General features: G+C 38.8%; 1 protein-coding gene across 1 annotated transcript in view; it reads right to left on the minus strand.

The window, feature by feature from the left end:
- Positions 1 to 14,572, minus strand: part of fto (FTO alpha-ketoglutarate dependent dioxygenase) — a 263,558-nt gene that overhangs the window by 217,463 nt on the left and 31,523 nt on the right. Inside the window, exon 3 of the mRNA XM_088333342.1 lies at positions 4,648 to 4,717. Coding sequence (XP_088189468.1) covers positions 4,648 to 4,717 — 70 coding nt within the window. The remainder of the gene's footprint in view (positions 1 to 4,647; positions 4,718 to 14,572) is intronic.

Raw genomic sequence — 14,572 nt, forward strand, 5'->3', positions numbered from 1 at the left:
AAGTCGTATGGTTGACCACGGTGGATCCTGAGCTTTCTGCAGGGGGACAAGTCAATCACATCTGGTTTTCCCATATGAAACTCATACATTATGAACTGCAGATACAATGGGGAATGAAGCCTGGGCAGGACTTTATAATATGAATTGACCCCTTTATTCTATTTATTATTTTGTTGCTGCTAAATATTATTGCCTTAACTGTGAAAATATAAACCTTGTGACTTATTTTGGGGTTATTGTTGCTGCTAAAAATGTTTGCACTCATTTTCTTTACACTATTGTTATGATGCACTATTCACAAACATCCATCCATCCATTATCCGCACCGCTTATCCTCAGTAGGGTTGCAGGGCTGCGGGAGCCCATCCCAGCTATCTTCGGGCAGTGGGCAGGGGACACCCTGAACTGGTTGCCAGCCAGTCGCAGGGCACACAGAGACAGACAATTCACTCGCTCATTCACACCTAGACAATTTGGACCGGCCAATTAACCTGACATGCATGTTTTTGGAATGTGGGAGGAAACCGTAGTGCCCACGGAAGCACGGGGAGAATATGCAAACCCCACACAGGAGGTTTGATCTCATGACCTCAGAACTGTGGCGCTCACGCGCTAACCACCGTTCCGCCTAGCTGCCCCATTGACAAATGTTGTCCTATTCTTATAACTCAGGTCAGCCTCCAAGCACTATGCTGTCAGCATTTTTTATGCTGTATATCCTCATAGTCCTTTATCTTTTTTTTTCTTTTTTCTTTCCATGTTTACCGTGGAGTACAATGTCTAATCTCTTTGCAAACAGTGTTTCACAGCGTTGATGTCACTGACAATAAGGACAGTTTAATTTAATTAAATCCTTGAGAAGTTTTCCTGGTAGTAGAATTGTCTGATTTGGAAGGCTCCAATGTTCAAGTAATTTGTAATTCATCAAAATGTCACCAAGGTTCATTAATTACCACTATGAAGCTTGTTTTGCAGTCTTTAATGTGGAAGGGCATGAAGGGGTAGTCCCGTTTCATGCAATTTACCCACTGGTCACTTCCCACACATTGGATTTCAGGCTAGATTGTGTGTGATCTGTTTTAGACATTAGCCCAAAAATAAAGTGGGTTGTGTTCAGCCCATCCAACATAGACCCGAATTTAGTGAAAAAATATTTGTTTTGTAATGCATATTCTAATGTGGTCCAAATGCATACCCATTTTGTTCCACTTCAACATTTTTGAGCAGAGGGTGAATACTGTATGTTTCTAGGGATCAAGATTTGTTAAGAGAGATCGAACCTTCCTGTCCCACCTGTCTTCGAATGTCCTGTTGTCTATCTTTCTTTTAGCCATTTTTGTGGAGGGTGAAATTATTAATTTGTCCGATGCGACTGGGGCATAGATGAATCACTGTAAACGGAAGTAAGTAGCATTTGCCGGGTTTGACTGCGCATCAAAATATGACCAAAGCTTTGTGGGATTTGTAGTATTAGCGGCCAGCTCTAATGCACATTTGATATGATCTCGCGGGCAAATTATAATTACACTGCGAGCCTGAGTTTGACACATATGTTCTACACTATAGATAACTGAAACTCATGTAAATGGAAGAAAGTAAAATAAGGGAGAAGGGTTTCAAAAACAATAAACCTGTAGAATTTCCTATGCTGCAATGATTTTGATATAAAAATCAAGTGGAAATAAATGGTATTTGTAGGGTTTATGTTTATGACTTATAGTCTTGGCTTTAGCTACCCTTTACTTATATCCAGCTCCAGCTCCCACCTTGCTGCCCGAATACCTCAGACAAGTCTAGAAACCAATAAATGATGTCATTCTGGACCTTAAACAGATCTAAAGAAAGCTCGAGACGTGACGCCATGTCAGAGACAGATGCATAAAGGAACTCCGTATTTGGACGAGCACACTATTGGTGCTTGTGTGGCACCCATTTCAGAAATCACTCATCTTGTGCAAAAGTGACGGAGAATCAACCATTTTGACAAGTGAGCTGTAAAACTGAAGAATGAATCAGAGGAGCAGCCTGTTTGCATCAAAGGCGCTTCCCCCCCAGGTCCATTTGGCACCGGATCGCAGAATGTAGGCAGCCGGTGCGAAGCAATTCAGAACAGAGAAGGTCAGTGGCCAGTCACCATCTGCACACATTTTTGTGTGCTTGACAAAAATCTCTAGTAGCTTTGATTCCGACTTAAAACTAATAAAAAAAATAGAGGTGCCATAATACGGAAACTGGATGTCAGGGGTGAGGTTGAACCGTGATCGGAAAAAGGTCTGACTTTTTGCAAACACTGACTATTGTTTACATGCGGTAATAATCCGAGTGTAAACAGAATATTGGGTGTCCAGGAAAAATTAACCAATACAAACAAGCATATAATTTGTTCCAGTTCTAAAAGTCCCACACTGCTCTAGGACAAGTCCCACAGTGCTTTAGGGCATAAAAATATCCCAAATGAGTGAATCTGTGCATGCGCACAAGCAAACAGATTACTCAGATGCGTATACTTGCACAAGTACACAGAAAATGACAGGACTGACTCGGACTAAAACAGTCTGACTAAATCGTTCATCGGCTTATTGTGTTGTCTTAGATGGCTTTCCATAATTTGCATACTCGCAAAAATCCGTTTTCATTTGGATTATTGGCTGCATGTAAACGTACCCACTGATACTCAGAACACATTTGTATCTTCCACATGAGTACGTTATTTTTTTATACATAACAAGTTAAAGATTAATTGTAATATTGAAAACTGTAAACAAAAACCTTCAATAAATATCAATGAAAGCAAAATAATCCTTGAAACGACATAAACATTACGTACGTTTTGTCTTAACCAGCAATGGACCCCTAACTGTTGCTCAGTGAATGTTGAGTTTGATTAAACATTATCTTAGCTGCAAATGTGTAATGAAGGCCGTCTATTTAGTCTGCTGTTTAGAAGCTAGGGCATGACCTACGACGTTTTAGAACTTGCTTACCAAAGAAACACAGAAGTGTCACGCACAAATGCCACCAACCACTACTCATTGTTAAAAATTCCTTGAAAGTAGCACTCCACCAGTAGTTATTCCAGTAGTAGATGTAGTACTCATTTAAAGATCTAGCACTTGAAAAAACAGACTGGATATTGAAAACAATGTTGTTTGCATCAAAGTAGCAACTACTTTCTTGGAAAGAAGTCGAGAGTTCGGTGTGATGGGTAACTTGGAAAAGTGATAAATGACCCTTTGGAATGCAATAGTGTTCACCCGTCTGTAATGTGTAACTAACTGCCCTTAAAACCCAAACTTGGACCAACTTATGAATATGAATGAGATTGCCGGAAGAAAGAATACATTGAAATCCAGTTTAGGGAAAACTCTTATGGAAATGATTTTGATTCGGTCAAAAAAAGAGATTTCAGAGAGGAATATTCACAACGGATTTTAGGTTTAGTAGTTTTTATATACAAGATATAGAATAAAACTTAAATATAATTCATTTTCAAACACAAACATAATGGTCCTGGTGTTGCCGGGCTCAGCGTTGCCAGGCATTCTACTTGTGCTAGGTTGTTTCAGCCATGTTTTGTTGAAAAAGTGTCAGGCAGCCACTAGATAGTGCCAAAGAGGGGCATCCAGCTCCAGAGCCACCTGAACACGAAAGAAGCTGTCTTGTTGGAAACAAATGGGGGTCTTTGGCATGAAACCTAGCTTAAGACAATCACAGAGGCCTAAAGTACAAATGTGTACATTTTCCAGAAGATCGGTTTATTTGTTCAAAGCCTCAAAGTCACATACAAACACACGCAAACCAAGATGTATGAAGGAGTTTGGAAGTTTAGATTAGATTTAGATTAGAAAGATAAAGTCATGATGTCTTTACTGTAAAAAGAAGCATGTTTACTGGAATAAACAATGTTGAATCCGCTAAATCTGGAGTAAGGTGGTGCTAGAATCTACATTGATGTTATGATGTATATTAATACAATTTATTGATGATTTTGTTTAGTTTCTATCCCGAGATTTTCCAGTATGCATGAACACAAAAGCTTATAAACCAGCCAGAACCAGGTGTCTTTTGGACGTTAGATTTGGGCTCAATCTGGTGCATTCCAAAAACCCTTGGGTCAAAATTCCTGGATCAATTTGAGCCATTTTTCTGGGTTTGTTTGACACAAATCGATTTAAAATGACAAAGAAAATTACAATCAATTAAATAGTTTGGGTTATTCTGAACAACAAGATAGAAAATGTTTAGTAAAAAATGACACCTATTTTGGTGAATGTTATTCGAACCAAAATATTTTTTTTGCTAAATCTAAAACTTTGCACAATTTGTGTGGGGAATGTTTCTGCAAATAACACAGGACTTTGGGTCAAATAAACTCAAGGATTGGATTGGTCCATTATTAATCCAAACTTGGGTTATTTCAACTTGTTTAAAGGTGTGTGGTCTGTTTTAGACTTGATTTAATCCAAAATTAGATATCTAAAATTGAGTATCTTTAGCCCATCCAACATCATCTAAATTTAGTACCTAAAAAGTTCATGTCGGTTTCAGATCAGGTGATGGTGTAATTATGACCTGTGCAGTCCTTTGAAACATTTTATAATTAAGAACTATACAATTAAATGTGACTTGACTACACATGTGACCTACCTGATTGTTTGTAAAATATTGTGATCCTGGCCAAACTTGTTCCGGCCTGAGACAGTAGAATGTCTTTCTGCTGAGTCAGCAAAAACAAAAATGCTTGGTCAACTTTTTTGGACATACTTTTTCTATATAGCGCAACCTTTCTAACTGTCTGCGAGACATTTTGTTGGATTGAAAGGTTGTTATGGTATGTGAGAGAAGGATGCCTAGTGAGACAGCAAACCAAAGGTACAGAATCATTTTTTGGTGCATGTTCACCTCTAGAGTGACCTACCCGATTGCTTGTGAAAGATTGTGACATTGACCAAACTTTTTTTCTGGCCTGGGCAAGTAGAATGTCTAACTGGGAGAGCTGCTGAGTCAGGAAAACCAAACATGCCAAGTCAGCTTTTTTGGTAGTTTCCAAATTTGGTGTAACCTACGTGACTCCCTTTATTGGTTGGTGTTGATATTCAATGTCATTCTGGCCTGGAAGAGTGAAATGTCGATAGAGGAAAAATGCTGAGTCAACAAAACAGAAAAGTACTGATAAGCTTTTTGGGCATTACTTGACTGCCTCTGAAAGATGGTGGACATATCTAAACTACTTCCCCCTTTTCTTGGGTGGACAGATCAAAAAACCAAAAACAAAAAAAAAACGGACAGACAAAAAAACAAAAAGCCATGTATACGTAAATCCCAAATCAAAACACTATCACCACCTTCCCTTTGCTTGTGTGTGACAAAAATTGGGTATGGGCCACTCGAACCATAAACCACCTCGAAAGGTGAACCAATGTTCTCATATTACGAAAAAGTGTGGTTAATCATTTTTCAATCTTGTTATAAGAGGTAACACAGGTTCATGATGACAAATGGCAGACAAGTCATCGGTGACTGTTAATTGTTGTTAGGAGACGCCAACCACGTTGATCATTCTGCGCCGTCGGCGGTGGTGGAATACCATTAATATTAGAAAATTTCCATCCATCTCCCTTAACAAGAAAGCCAGTCACTCCAGGTCGACGGCGGGCAGACCTTTCACGCCCTGTTTATAACACCAATCTGCGCAAATTACCGGAGCAGCGGGAGGTGGTGGAGGACCGCTGCCGGTCATTAATTAGATTCCCACACATGGAACCTCACACGTAGCCACCGCTGCAAATGTAGCGCTTATTTCGGAATAAAAAAGGTCAGCCATGTTCCAGCCCACATTCATTACTAAACCATAAACATCAAACATCCTTGCATTCTTCCTTAACCATGTGTTTGCTTTTTATTGCTTTTTCCCGTCATCACAGGATACTTCCAGTTCTGTGCAAGGAGCTAGAAAAACCTTTCTGACCTCATAAGTTTCCATCAGCTATTACATGCATTATTCCTTCGATTTCCCATAGCCACCCATATTCACTGAATTTCTGCAAACAGGTACACCTTTTTATGGCCAAATTCAAGAGCTTTTTAATGACTTCCAAAGGCAATTTATCAATTTCTCCAGACTTGCACTAATACACCTTTCATGGTTCTCTCTTTATGTGTAAAACGCACATGTCGTCTTGGGCTCGACTTAATGACCCTTCATAGCACAATGCCACTCAAACTAATGCCTGCTGCTGTTAATCATGAGAAAAGAAGAAATTGAATGGCAAAGTAAAGCCAACAAAGAGTAGTGTTTAGTAGTAATTTTTAAGCAGACTTGTTGAGAAGTATGGCAACAATTGTAAGCATTTACAGGCACTTCACTCAAAATTCAATTACTTTTCAATACTTGAAAACACAACTAAGGACGCGAAAGAAAAAAGGCAATATGGCATTGGAACTAGGGCTTCAGCTAACGATTGTTTCAATATTTGATTAATCGGTCGTCTATCTTTTCTGATAAGTAGAGCAATCAGAAAGTTGAAATTTTGGACGGATGGAAAAATAGTTTAAAACAACAGAACCGTTTAATACAAACCAATAAAAATTCAGGTATTTGTCAAATAGCTTGAAAATAAACAAAAACACATACAAATGTAAGCTACACACCTGCAAAATATAGGCAACATCGGAGGAGAATGCAAGTACAGAGCCTCCCCTACTTATGAACTTTCGAGTTACAAACAACGGTACATGAACATTTTTTCAGGATGTTGAAAAATACTCCTGACAATGCTGAAAGTTAGATTTTGTATTGTGCACCTTTTTCGGAGTACTGGACATTAATGTAGTGCTTCCGAGTGTGGCGCTGTGAGAGCTCACCCAGCATCCACCCTGAAGAAGAAATCCGTCTTCCTCATCCTGTCACAGTCTCAGTTCGTATGTAAACATACTGTACTGTGTCTCCAGCTCCCTATGAATTTTGTCATTTTTATTTTTCAATATCATAGGCATCCACGTGGCATTTTTCTTTTTACTTTATTTATTTAATTAATTCATTTCTGTTCTTTTTTTCCTCTGTCTTTCTGCAGCACTTTCTGTTCCCTTGTAAATTATTTGACTCTTTTAAGCCATGTTTGTATGTAAGATACTTTTTTATTTTTACAAAAACGGCCATGAGGCGCTCTTTGCCGTTACTACAACCCCAAACGTCACAACAAAATTCAATGCACTCTTGTTTGCATTGATTCAACGTCCTTAGTGACTCACAAATAGTGCGACACAACACATTGACGATAAAAATTAACGCTTTTAAAAATCGATTTCAAACTATTTTATTGATTACTTGTTGCAGCCTAACTTCTTACCTTGTTGCCAAAGTATCTACCTCTTGTACTTCCCTAAGAGCATCTCCATTCCTATAATCTGCCTCGCTCTGACTCTTACTTTTCAGCCAGGCTGTAACGTTTCCATTAGGATTATGTCGATAGGGGTAAAAGCTTTTTAGTTTTCACCTTCGAATTACAGCATGCCTTCAAAAGGTCAGCTGTTTTCAATGCGGACTGGCCGTTTTTAATGCAGACACAGCCCCTTGGTATTCAAGGGCTGAAGGGAAACTCAGGCGGGCAGAAGCGAGAAGGATGGAGGGACGGGCGGGATGGAAAACAGGAGAACTGATTGAAAAACTGTGATTAGCTGTTTTCAACGAGAGAGTGGGGCCATCGAGTTGTTTGAGCGGGGCGGTGGTGACTTAGTGTGTCAAGGAGAAGTCAGTCCTTCAGAGAGCATACTTACCCCCAAAAGAAAATCAATATGGTTGTGCAAAGTGGAGTCCAGGCCCAAGGGGGGGTGTGGAATTGGCTGTAGCAAGATGCGGATATAGCAAGGGAGGGTGACAGGTGCCCTCCAGGATTGTCCCACAGGCAGTGTCAAGGACAGATCTCAGGACTACAGGGAAGGGGGGATCCAAATCTCACCTTCTCCATCATATAAACCTCCCTGCATTGGTTGTCCGATGCGGCAGTGAGAAAAATATGAGGAAAATAAACATGTAGAGGGTTTCGAGGATCAAGATTACGTAACTCATCCAACACAGTACAGCGAACAAATGGTTAGAGACGTCTCTCCCTAACAGAACTAGCTCTCAGCTGCAGGACTGTTTTTACCGAACTTGCTGGCTTTTGTTTGAGAATATACAGGAGTAAACTAACATTTTTTTTTATATTTAGAATCCATACGGACAACGTCACATTAAATAAGATAATTGGTGTCTTTCCAAACCGAAAAAAAAAAACCCTAGATGACCAGGGAAATTCATACTCAACTCAAACGCCATAATAGGTTCTTAACAGCAGTGACTCCATTACCCGAGAGTGCACAGGAAAAACTGTCTGGAACACCTGCTGTTTCTGTTCTTTTACAGAGCAAGAATAGAGAGCATATTGACCAACGACATTAAGGTCTGACATGCTGGTTGCATGCAGATGATGGGAGAACTTTACAGAGTCATCAACACAGCCCAGAACATCAATCAGCGGACTTCTGTCCATTTTGGACCACCTTGCCGGCTCTCTCGCTACCGCAGGAGCGCCAAAAGCATTATTAAGGACTCCTCTCACCCCAGCTACCACCCTTTTCATCTGCTGCTCTCAAGTGATCTCAGTTTGATCTTTTATGTCTTTATACAATGTTTATACTGGAGGACCACATAAAATCTGTCTGTAAACAATGTACACCACGTTGTAATCAATAACAATAAATCAAATTGTATTTTCTCCCTGAAACATCCCTCTTAGGTTAATTAAAATCTACTGTAAATTGTCCATCGTTGTAAATGTCGATCTTGCTTGTCTACATGCAGTCTGCAATTACCTGAGAACCAGTCTCGGGTGAGCCTCACGCACAAACTCAGCCTGACTTCTCACAATAAAGTGGATGGATGAGTGATTGTATGGCATGCTTACAATAATCACAACTTTAGCACTGTGTTAAGAAGTTAGTGATTCCAAAGTTCCTCTTGTTGCAAAAAACACATCTTCACAATCCATGACAACGTTTACAAATACAAGTAGAACATTAAAGTTCATGTGTTCGCCTAAACCTGAAATATACTTATTTTGTTATTAAAGCAAGATGGAGATTATCTTTTTATTATCTGATTCAAACCCTTACAGAATTTAGTAGGGTTTTGGGTTTATTTTGAAATTTACATTAAGCCCTTATGGATTAACCAAAGAAGGATTTCACTTGAAGCACCAAAATGTCCAGAACAGATACCAGGTTCCCGTTTCCTAATTTGGCATTGGGTAGTTCAATAAGAAAGCTATACTTATTTGATTTACGGATGAATGGACTAGGTATAAAAAATATAACAGCTTTTTTCAAGAGTATTTTTACAGAAATGGACAATATTAACTGTAACAAAAAAACAAGTTTGTACCAGAATTTCTTTGTTTAACATGTAAAATATAGGATTGCGTCAAACTGGGCCTAATTTTAACATATTGTCTTTTATTAGAAAGTCATGGCAAATTTACAGTATCAACAACTCAACAACCTCATTCTGAAGCAGTGGTCTAAGACGTACAGCCCGAGGACCAATTGCGGCCCAAAAGATGATATTGTGAGTCCCTCACCGTAATATGTGAATTAAAGTTAAATCTAAGTATCATTACCGCTTCCAGGATGGATAGCGTCATCGCTGTTGAACTAAAGACAGCAGATGCAAGCTGCAAACAACTTTTGTCGGGCTTTGGCCTTTGTTAAACATGTTTTATCACATTTGGCTGGATTTGATTGGTCATAGGTCACAATAGTTAACTGTTAAGATGAATAATTGTGTTCAGAAAACTAAAGGTTAATAACAAACATTAAAAGAGTTATAGTAAATCACATATTATATATATATATATATATATATATATATATATATATATACTGTGTCTGTGTTTTGATCTTCTTTTTAAATTTTCTAATGAATTTTAAATTAGTTTATTTTCTTTTTAGATTTTTTTTGTAAATAGTAAAATGATTTTTAAAAGATTTAAGAAGATGCATATTTTTAAATCAGCGAGTTTCTCAAAGAAAACTAACCTAATTGAGACCCAAGCTCTGGTGGCCCCCATGAAAATTGAGTTTGAGCCCCCTGTTCTAAAGTATATAAAATGACAAGAAAAGTAATTTTGATATACTGTCAAGAACTGAGCCGTAACATTTCCAATTCGATCACAATCCCCAAATCTGCCCTACACCATCAAAACCGTATCAAAAATAGATAGATAGATAGATAGATAGATACTTTATTCATCCCCGAAGGGAAATTCACTTTTCCAGCAGCATCCCTAAGCTGAGAACAATCGAAAATAACTGAGAACAATCGAAAATAACACGGGAGCTGCTGGAGTGGCTGCCATTCGTGACGGCGCCGGAGAAACGATTCAATTTGAATCATGTACAAACAAACAAACAATTGAATCATGTACAAGAAACGATTCAATCTGAATCATGTACAAACAAACAAACAATTGAATCATGTACAACAAACAAACAAAATATTTATGTTTCAATAAGTGGAGTGTTAATAAAATGGGGGGAAAATAATTTCTGATACTGATATAACCAGGTAAAACTAATTTTAAGTTACCTGTCCAAATGAATGTTGTGCCATCTCACCTTTCCCACTCTCTCTGCTCGCTCCTGAAACTTAAATGTCGTTGTAAAAAGATTTAAACCATTAAATTAAACCGTTATACCATTAATCTATTATAAAACTCGTTACTGACAATGTCAATGTTGTAACAATCCACGGGTAACATCTGCTATCTTCTACTACATGAGCACATTACTAGAGTCCAGCAACAAAATAAGTCCATGTTTAAGGACTTGTAATTAATCAAAATGTAATTAAAGTAATCTGTGATTACTTTTTAATGAGGATTTTTTTGTTTGTTGTTAATCAATTTATAATCCCACCTAGCACCAAACATCTTGATGTCAGATTTAGTCCAAAAGTAGATATCTAAAATTGGGCTGTGCACACCTATCAAAAGTGAACCAAATGTAGTCCAAAAAGAGTTGCAGTTGTCTTTACCTTGTTAAGTATGGCTCAAATTGAGTGCCCAAAAAGTCAGAGACATTGTCAACGTTTTGGATTTTTTTTACTTTCAATTTACAAATTTTGGAAGGAAGCTTGGCCTCTTTCAAACGTCTTTCCAACCAGTTCCGCTAGGTGAGAAGTTTACATGTAACCAGTTCCAGTTCAATCAGTTCAATAACAAACAAAATCTATCAAAAACTTTCAACTCTATTGGGGAATACAGAATAGTCAACTTCCGAAACAGTTTTTGCAAAGGTACCCATTTGTTTGGTTCCAACCAGAAAAACATATATGTAAGCGTTTTTTTGGGGGACAGCGCCTTGTTAGCTGTATCACTGCTATAATACCAAAGTGCAGCAGTTTACTGTCTTCAACAATCAACTGTCAGCAGAAGCGTTGTCATTTCCATACAGTAGTTTTGACAAGAATCCGTAAAATGATGCGGATGAAAAAAGCAAGGGGGATTTCAGTCCCGCCATGTGTCTCTGGTTCTGAGTGACTGATCACAGCCGAAGTGGCTTGTGTCTCTAATCTGGTACCACTGTTAGACAGTGCAAAGACCAGGCTCGGTGTACTGAAGCGGTGCCTGATCAAACCCATCATGTGACAAGTGAGCTCTTCAAGTGGCGATGATTTCCAGGCTTTCTGTCCTTTTGGCTTCATATTAGATCTCCGGGTGACACTGCAGAGTCAAGTACCTCATCTCGGATAAAGATAATGTGCGATCCAACCAAGAGAGGTTGGAAGTCAAGAGTAAACGCGGGGCTAAGGCAGCTTTGGATTGGTTGACAACTGTAACAATCAGCATGCACTCTGTGGTATGAGCATCAAATGTCATTCAGTGTTGTTTGATAAGAGATTCTGATTCAGGTTAAGAATCACCCTCATTCATGACATAATGAACCCATTTTGGAGAAAATATATAATAACTCCACACAAAATATATAAAAGATAGCTCCAGTCTCCTTTAATTCGCATTCTTGAGCTGCTTATCTTTCAAACCGTGACAAGCCTCACTGCTATCATACATATTATGTTTCTCGCGGACAACTACGACAAACTCTTGAATTATTTATTACTATGAGAGCAGTGCTATTTTTCTCACAATCATTACCAAGTTAAAGCAGCTGCTGACAATCACCTAAGCCTGAGCCTCAAAACACAGCCAGACAAAACATCTAGGACAGGTCTGAGTCAATCTCATGTATTCATTTGTTTGACCCAAATAGACTGGCATTATGAGGTGACCTAAGATTAATATTGAAATAACAACTGGGATCATTTGTGATTGTTTACAAAACTGCCATCATCTCTCTCCTGAAATACGCAAGGTGATGAGTTTCCTACAAAGGATGAAGTCGGAGCATGCCGCCGAACGCTCGTCTTGCTTGAAAAGCCACCATGTTTCGCTATTTATTTTTCCTTCACTCATTCCGAACAAAGGGAAATATTCTACCAGGAATTGAACGCCCTAATCCTCTCTTCACTCTTTCCCAGTAGCTTGAACAGTGACAGATTAACACGTTGGAGGTTTACAAACCCAGCCATTTGAAAATGTAATTGCTGGTGGCCCGCTACATGCATGCATCAGAGTCAGGAGTTAATATTAAAACCCCAAAACCAACGATGTGGTCCGGCAGACCCCACGATCGAGACAGGTTTTTGGTCACGTACGAAAGCAAACGAGTCTTCTGCTGTCCCTCGCCTAACGCCTCAGTTACTGTTCAGTTCTGCTAATTATTATAGCCAATCAGAGAGGTTAATGGGGCAGTGCCTGGCTAGACCATGTTCTGGGGCATTTAACAGCTGGCAGGAACGGAGGTAAAGATATTACCCGCTGCCCTCCGTCCAATAAAAAAAAACATGCTTACATGTGATGTGTATTTAAGAGATAGACTAGAACGACGGTTAAGGGTGATGGAGGGGTAGTAACAGAATAATGTCCAAGTGCCACCTAGTGTCAAATTTGGGTCTTCCCTGTCTGGCCATCAGTTAAACCTACTGAAAAATTGCAGTTTAATCAGAAACGTCAATAGCACTGGGTTCATACACCTTTTTATGGCCAAATTCAAGCACTTTTTAAGGACTTTCAAAGCCAAATTCCCATTTTTTCCATTAAATCAAGAAATCCGGTGTGAATCATGTATTTTGCAGATCCATAAATATATCTACAATTTGTATATGCGATATTTCATCTTGCGCATGCATTTATAAAGACATGTGATTTTTAGACTTTGAGTAAATCGCAAATATATTTGTGGATCTGAAAAATAAGTGTAAATATTTTTAATACAAAGAGTTCCCCATATAGGGGTAAAAATTTCAGTAATATGTAGCATACATTTTAATTTGCCGGAAGTTTTACCCATTGCAATTTACCACTGGTAAACGCTACCTTAATTTAATGCAATGGCGATTATATATGTCCATAATTGATATGTAATCCTTGCACTAATAAACATTTAATAATGTCCTTTTTAGGTGTAGGATGGACCTTTCCTCTTGGGCGCGAATGGTAGGGGGTGATGACGCTTTGCATGACCACGACATATTAACTAATACCAGCTGCCGTTAATCACGAGGGAAGAAGTAGAATGCCAGAGTGAAGCCACCAGAGGACACGGTCAGCCTCATTTTTTTAAAAACATGGCAACAATTCAAGCATTTACAAATACTTTTCAATCCTTAAGTCAAGTCAAGTCAAGTCACATTTATTTATATAGCCCTTAATTACAAAAATGTCTCAAAGGACTGCACAGGATTACTATTACACAATTACAATTACCTGATCTTAAACCAACTTAAGAACACTACATTATAATTCAAGCACTTTAAAGGATTTCTAGCACATGTACGGACCCTGGTTAAAGGTAGTTTGAAACAGATCTTTTTTTGTGGAGTTCCTCCCGACAATTATGCAAAGATGTTGGAAAATATTCCACACACCAGGTGACTCAAAAAATTGAGTCTTAAAGTTAAGCAATATGGCATTTTCTTTTAGAGCGGTGATGTCATTGAAGGAAAACAACAATTTCAAATCCCAATGACACAACATGTAACGCAGCGACGAACAAACAGTGATTGTAGTGAACAGTGTTTGCTTACAGCTAATTTTTTCTTAAGGGAAATTGGAACTTATCTTGCCTTGACGCTTGGGGCTTTGAGACTGTTTTGTCCGAATTGTGTGTGCCAGTCTTCAAAGTTTACCTGCGCGTATTCCTTCTTTGCCTTTGCTTACTTTTAGTTAGATGATTGCGGCATTTCAGATTTATTTTTTGCCGCGTGTGTCGAAGTTGGTATAATTTTGTTTTGCCAGCTCTCCGTTAGCGTCAGAGCTGCAGAGGATTTTCTATTTAGATTGCTCCCGTTTGGCGGACATTGGCTACCCACCGGGTGTTGTTTGGCTGGCTAGCCTAGCGTAAGTGCCGGTTTTGCTTTGCCCTTTGGTTTATTGGCTGCCTTTCATTGATCAGTCCCAGTTAGCCCCCTGTTTGC

The sequence above is a fragment of the Urocampus carinirostris genome, chromosome 4 (assembly GCF_059441175.1).
Source record: "Urocampus carinirostris isolate Australia breed hairy pipefish chromosome 4, RoL_Ucar_1.0, whole genome shotgun sequence".
NCBI lineage: Eukaryota > Metazoa > Chordata > Actinopteri > Syngnathiformes > Syngnathidae > Urocampus > Urocampus carinirostris.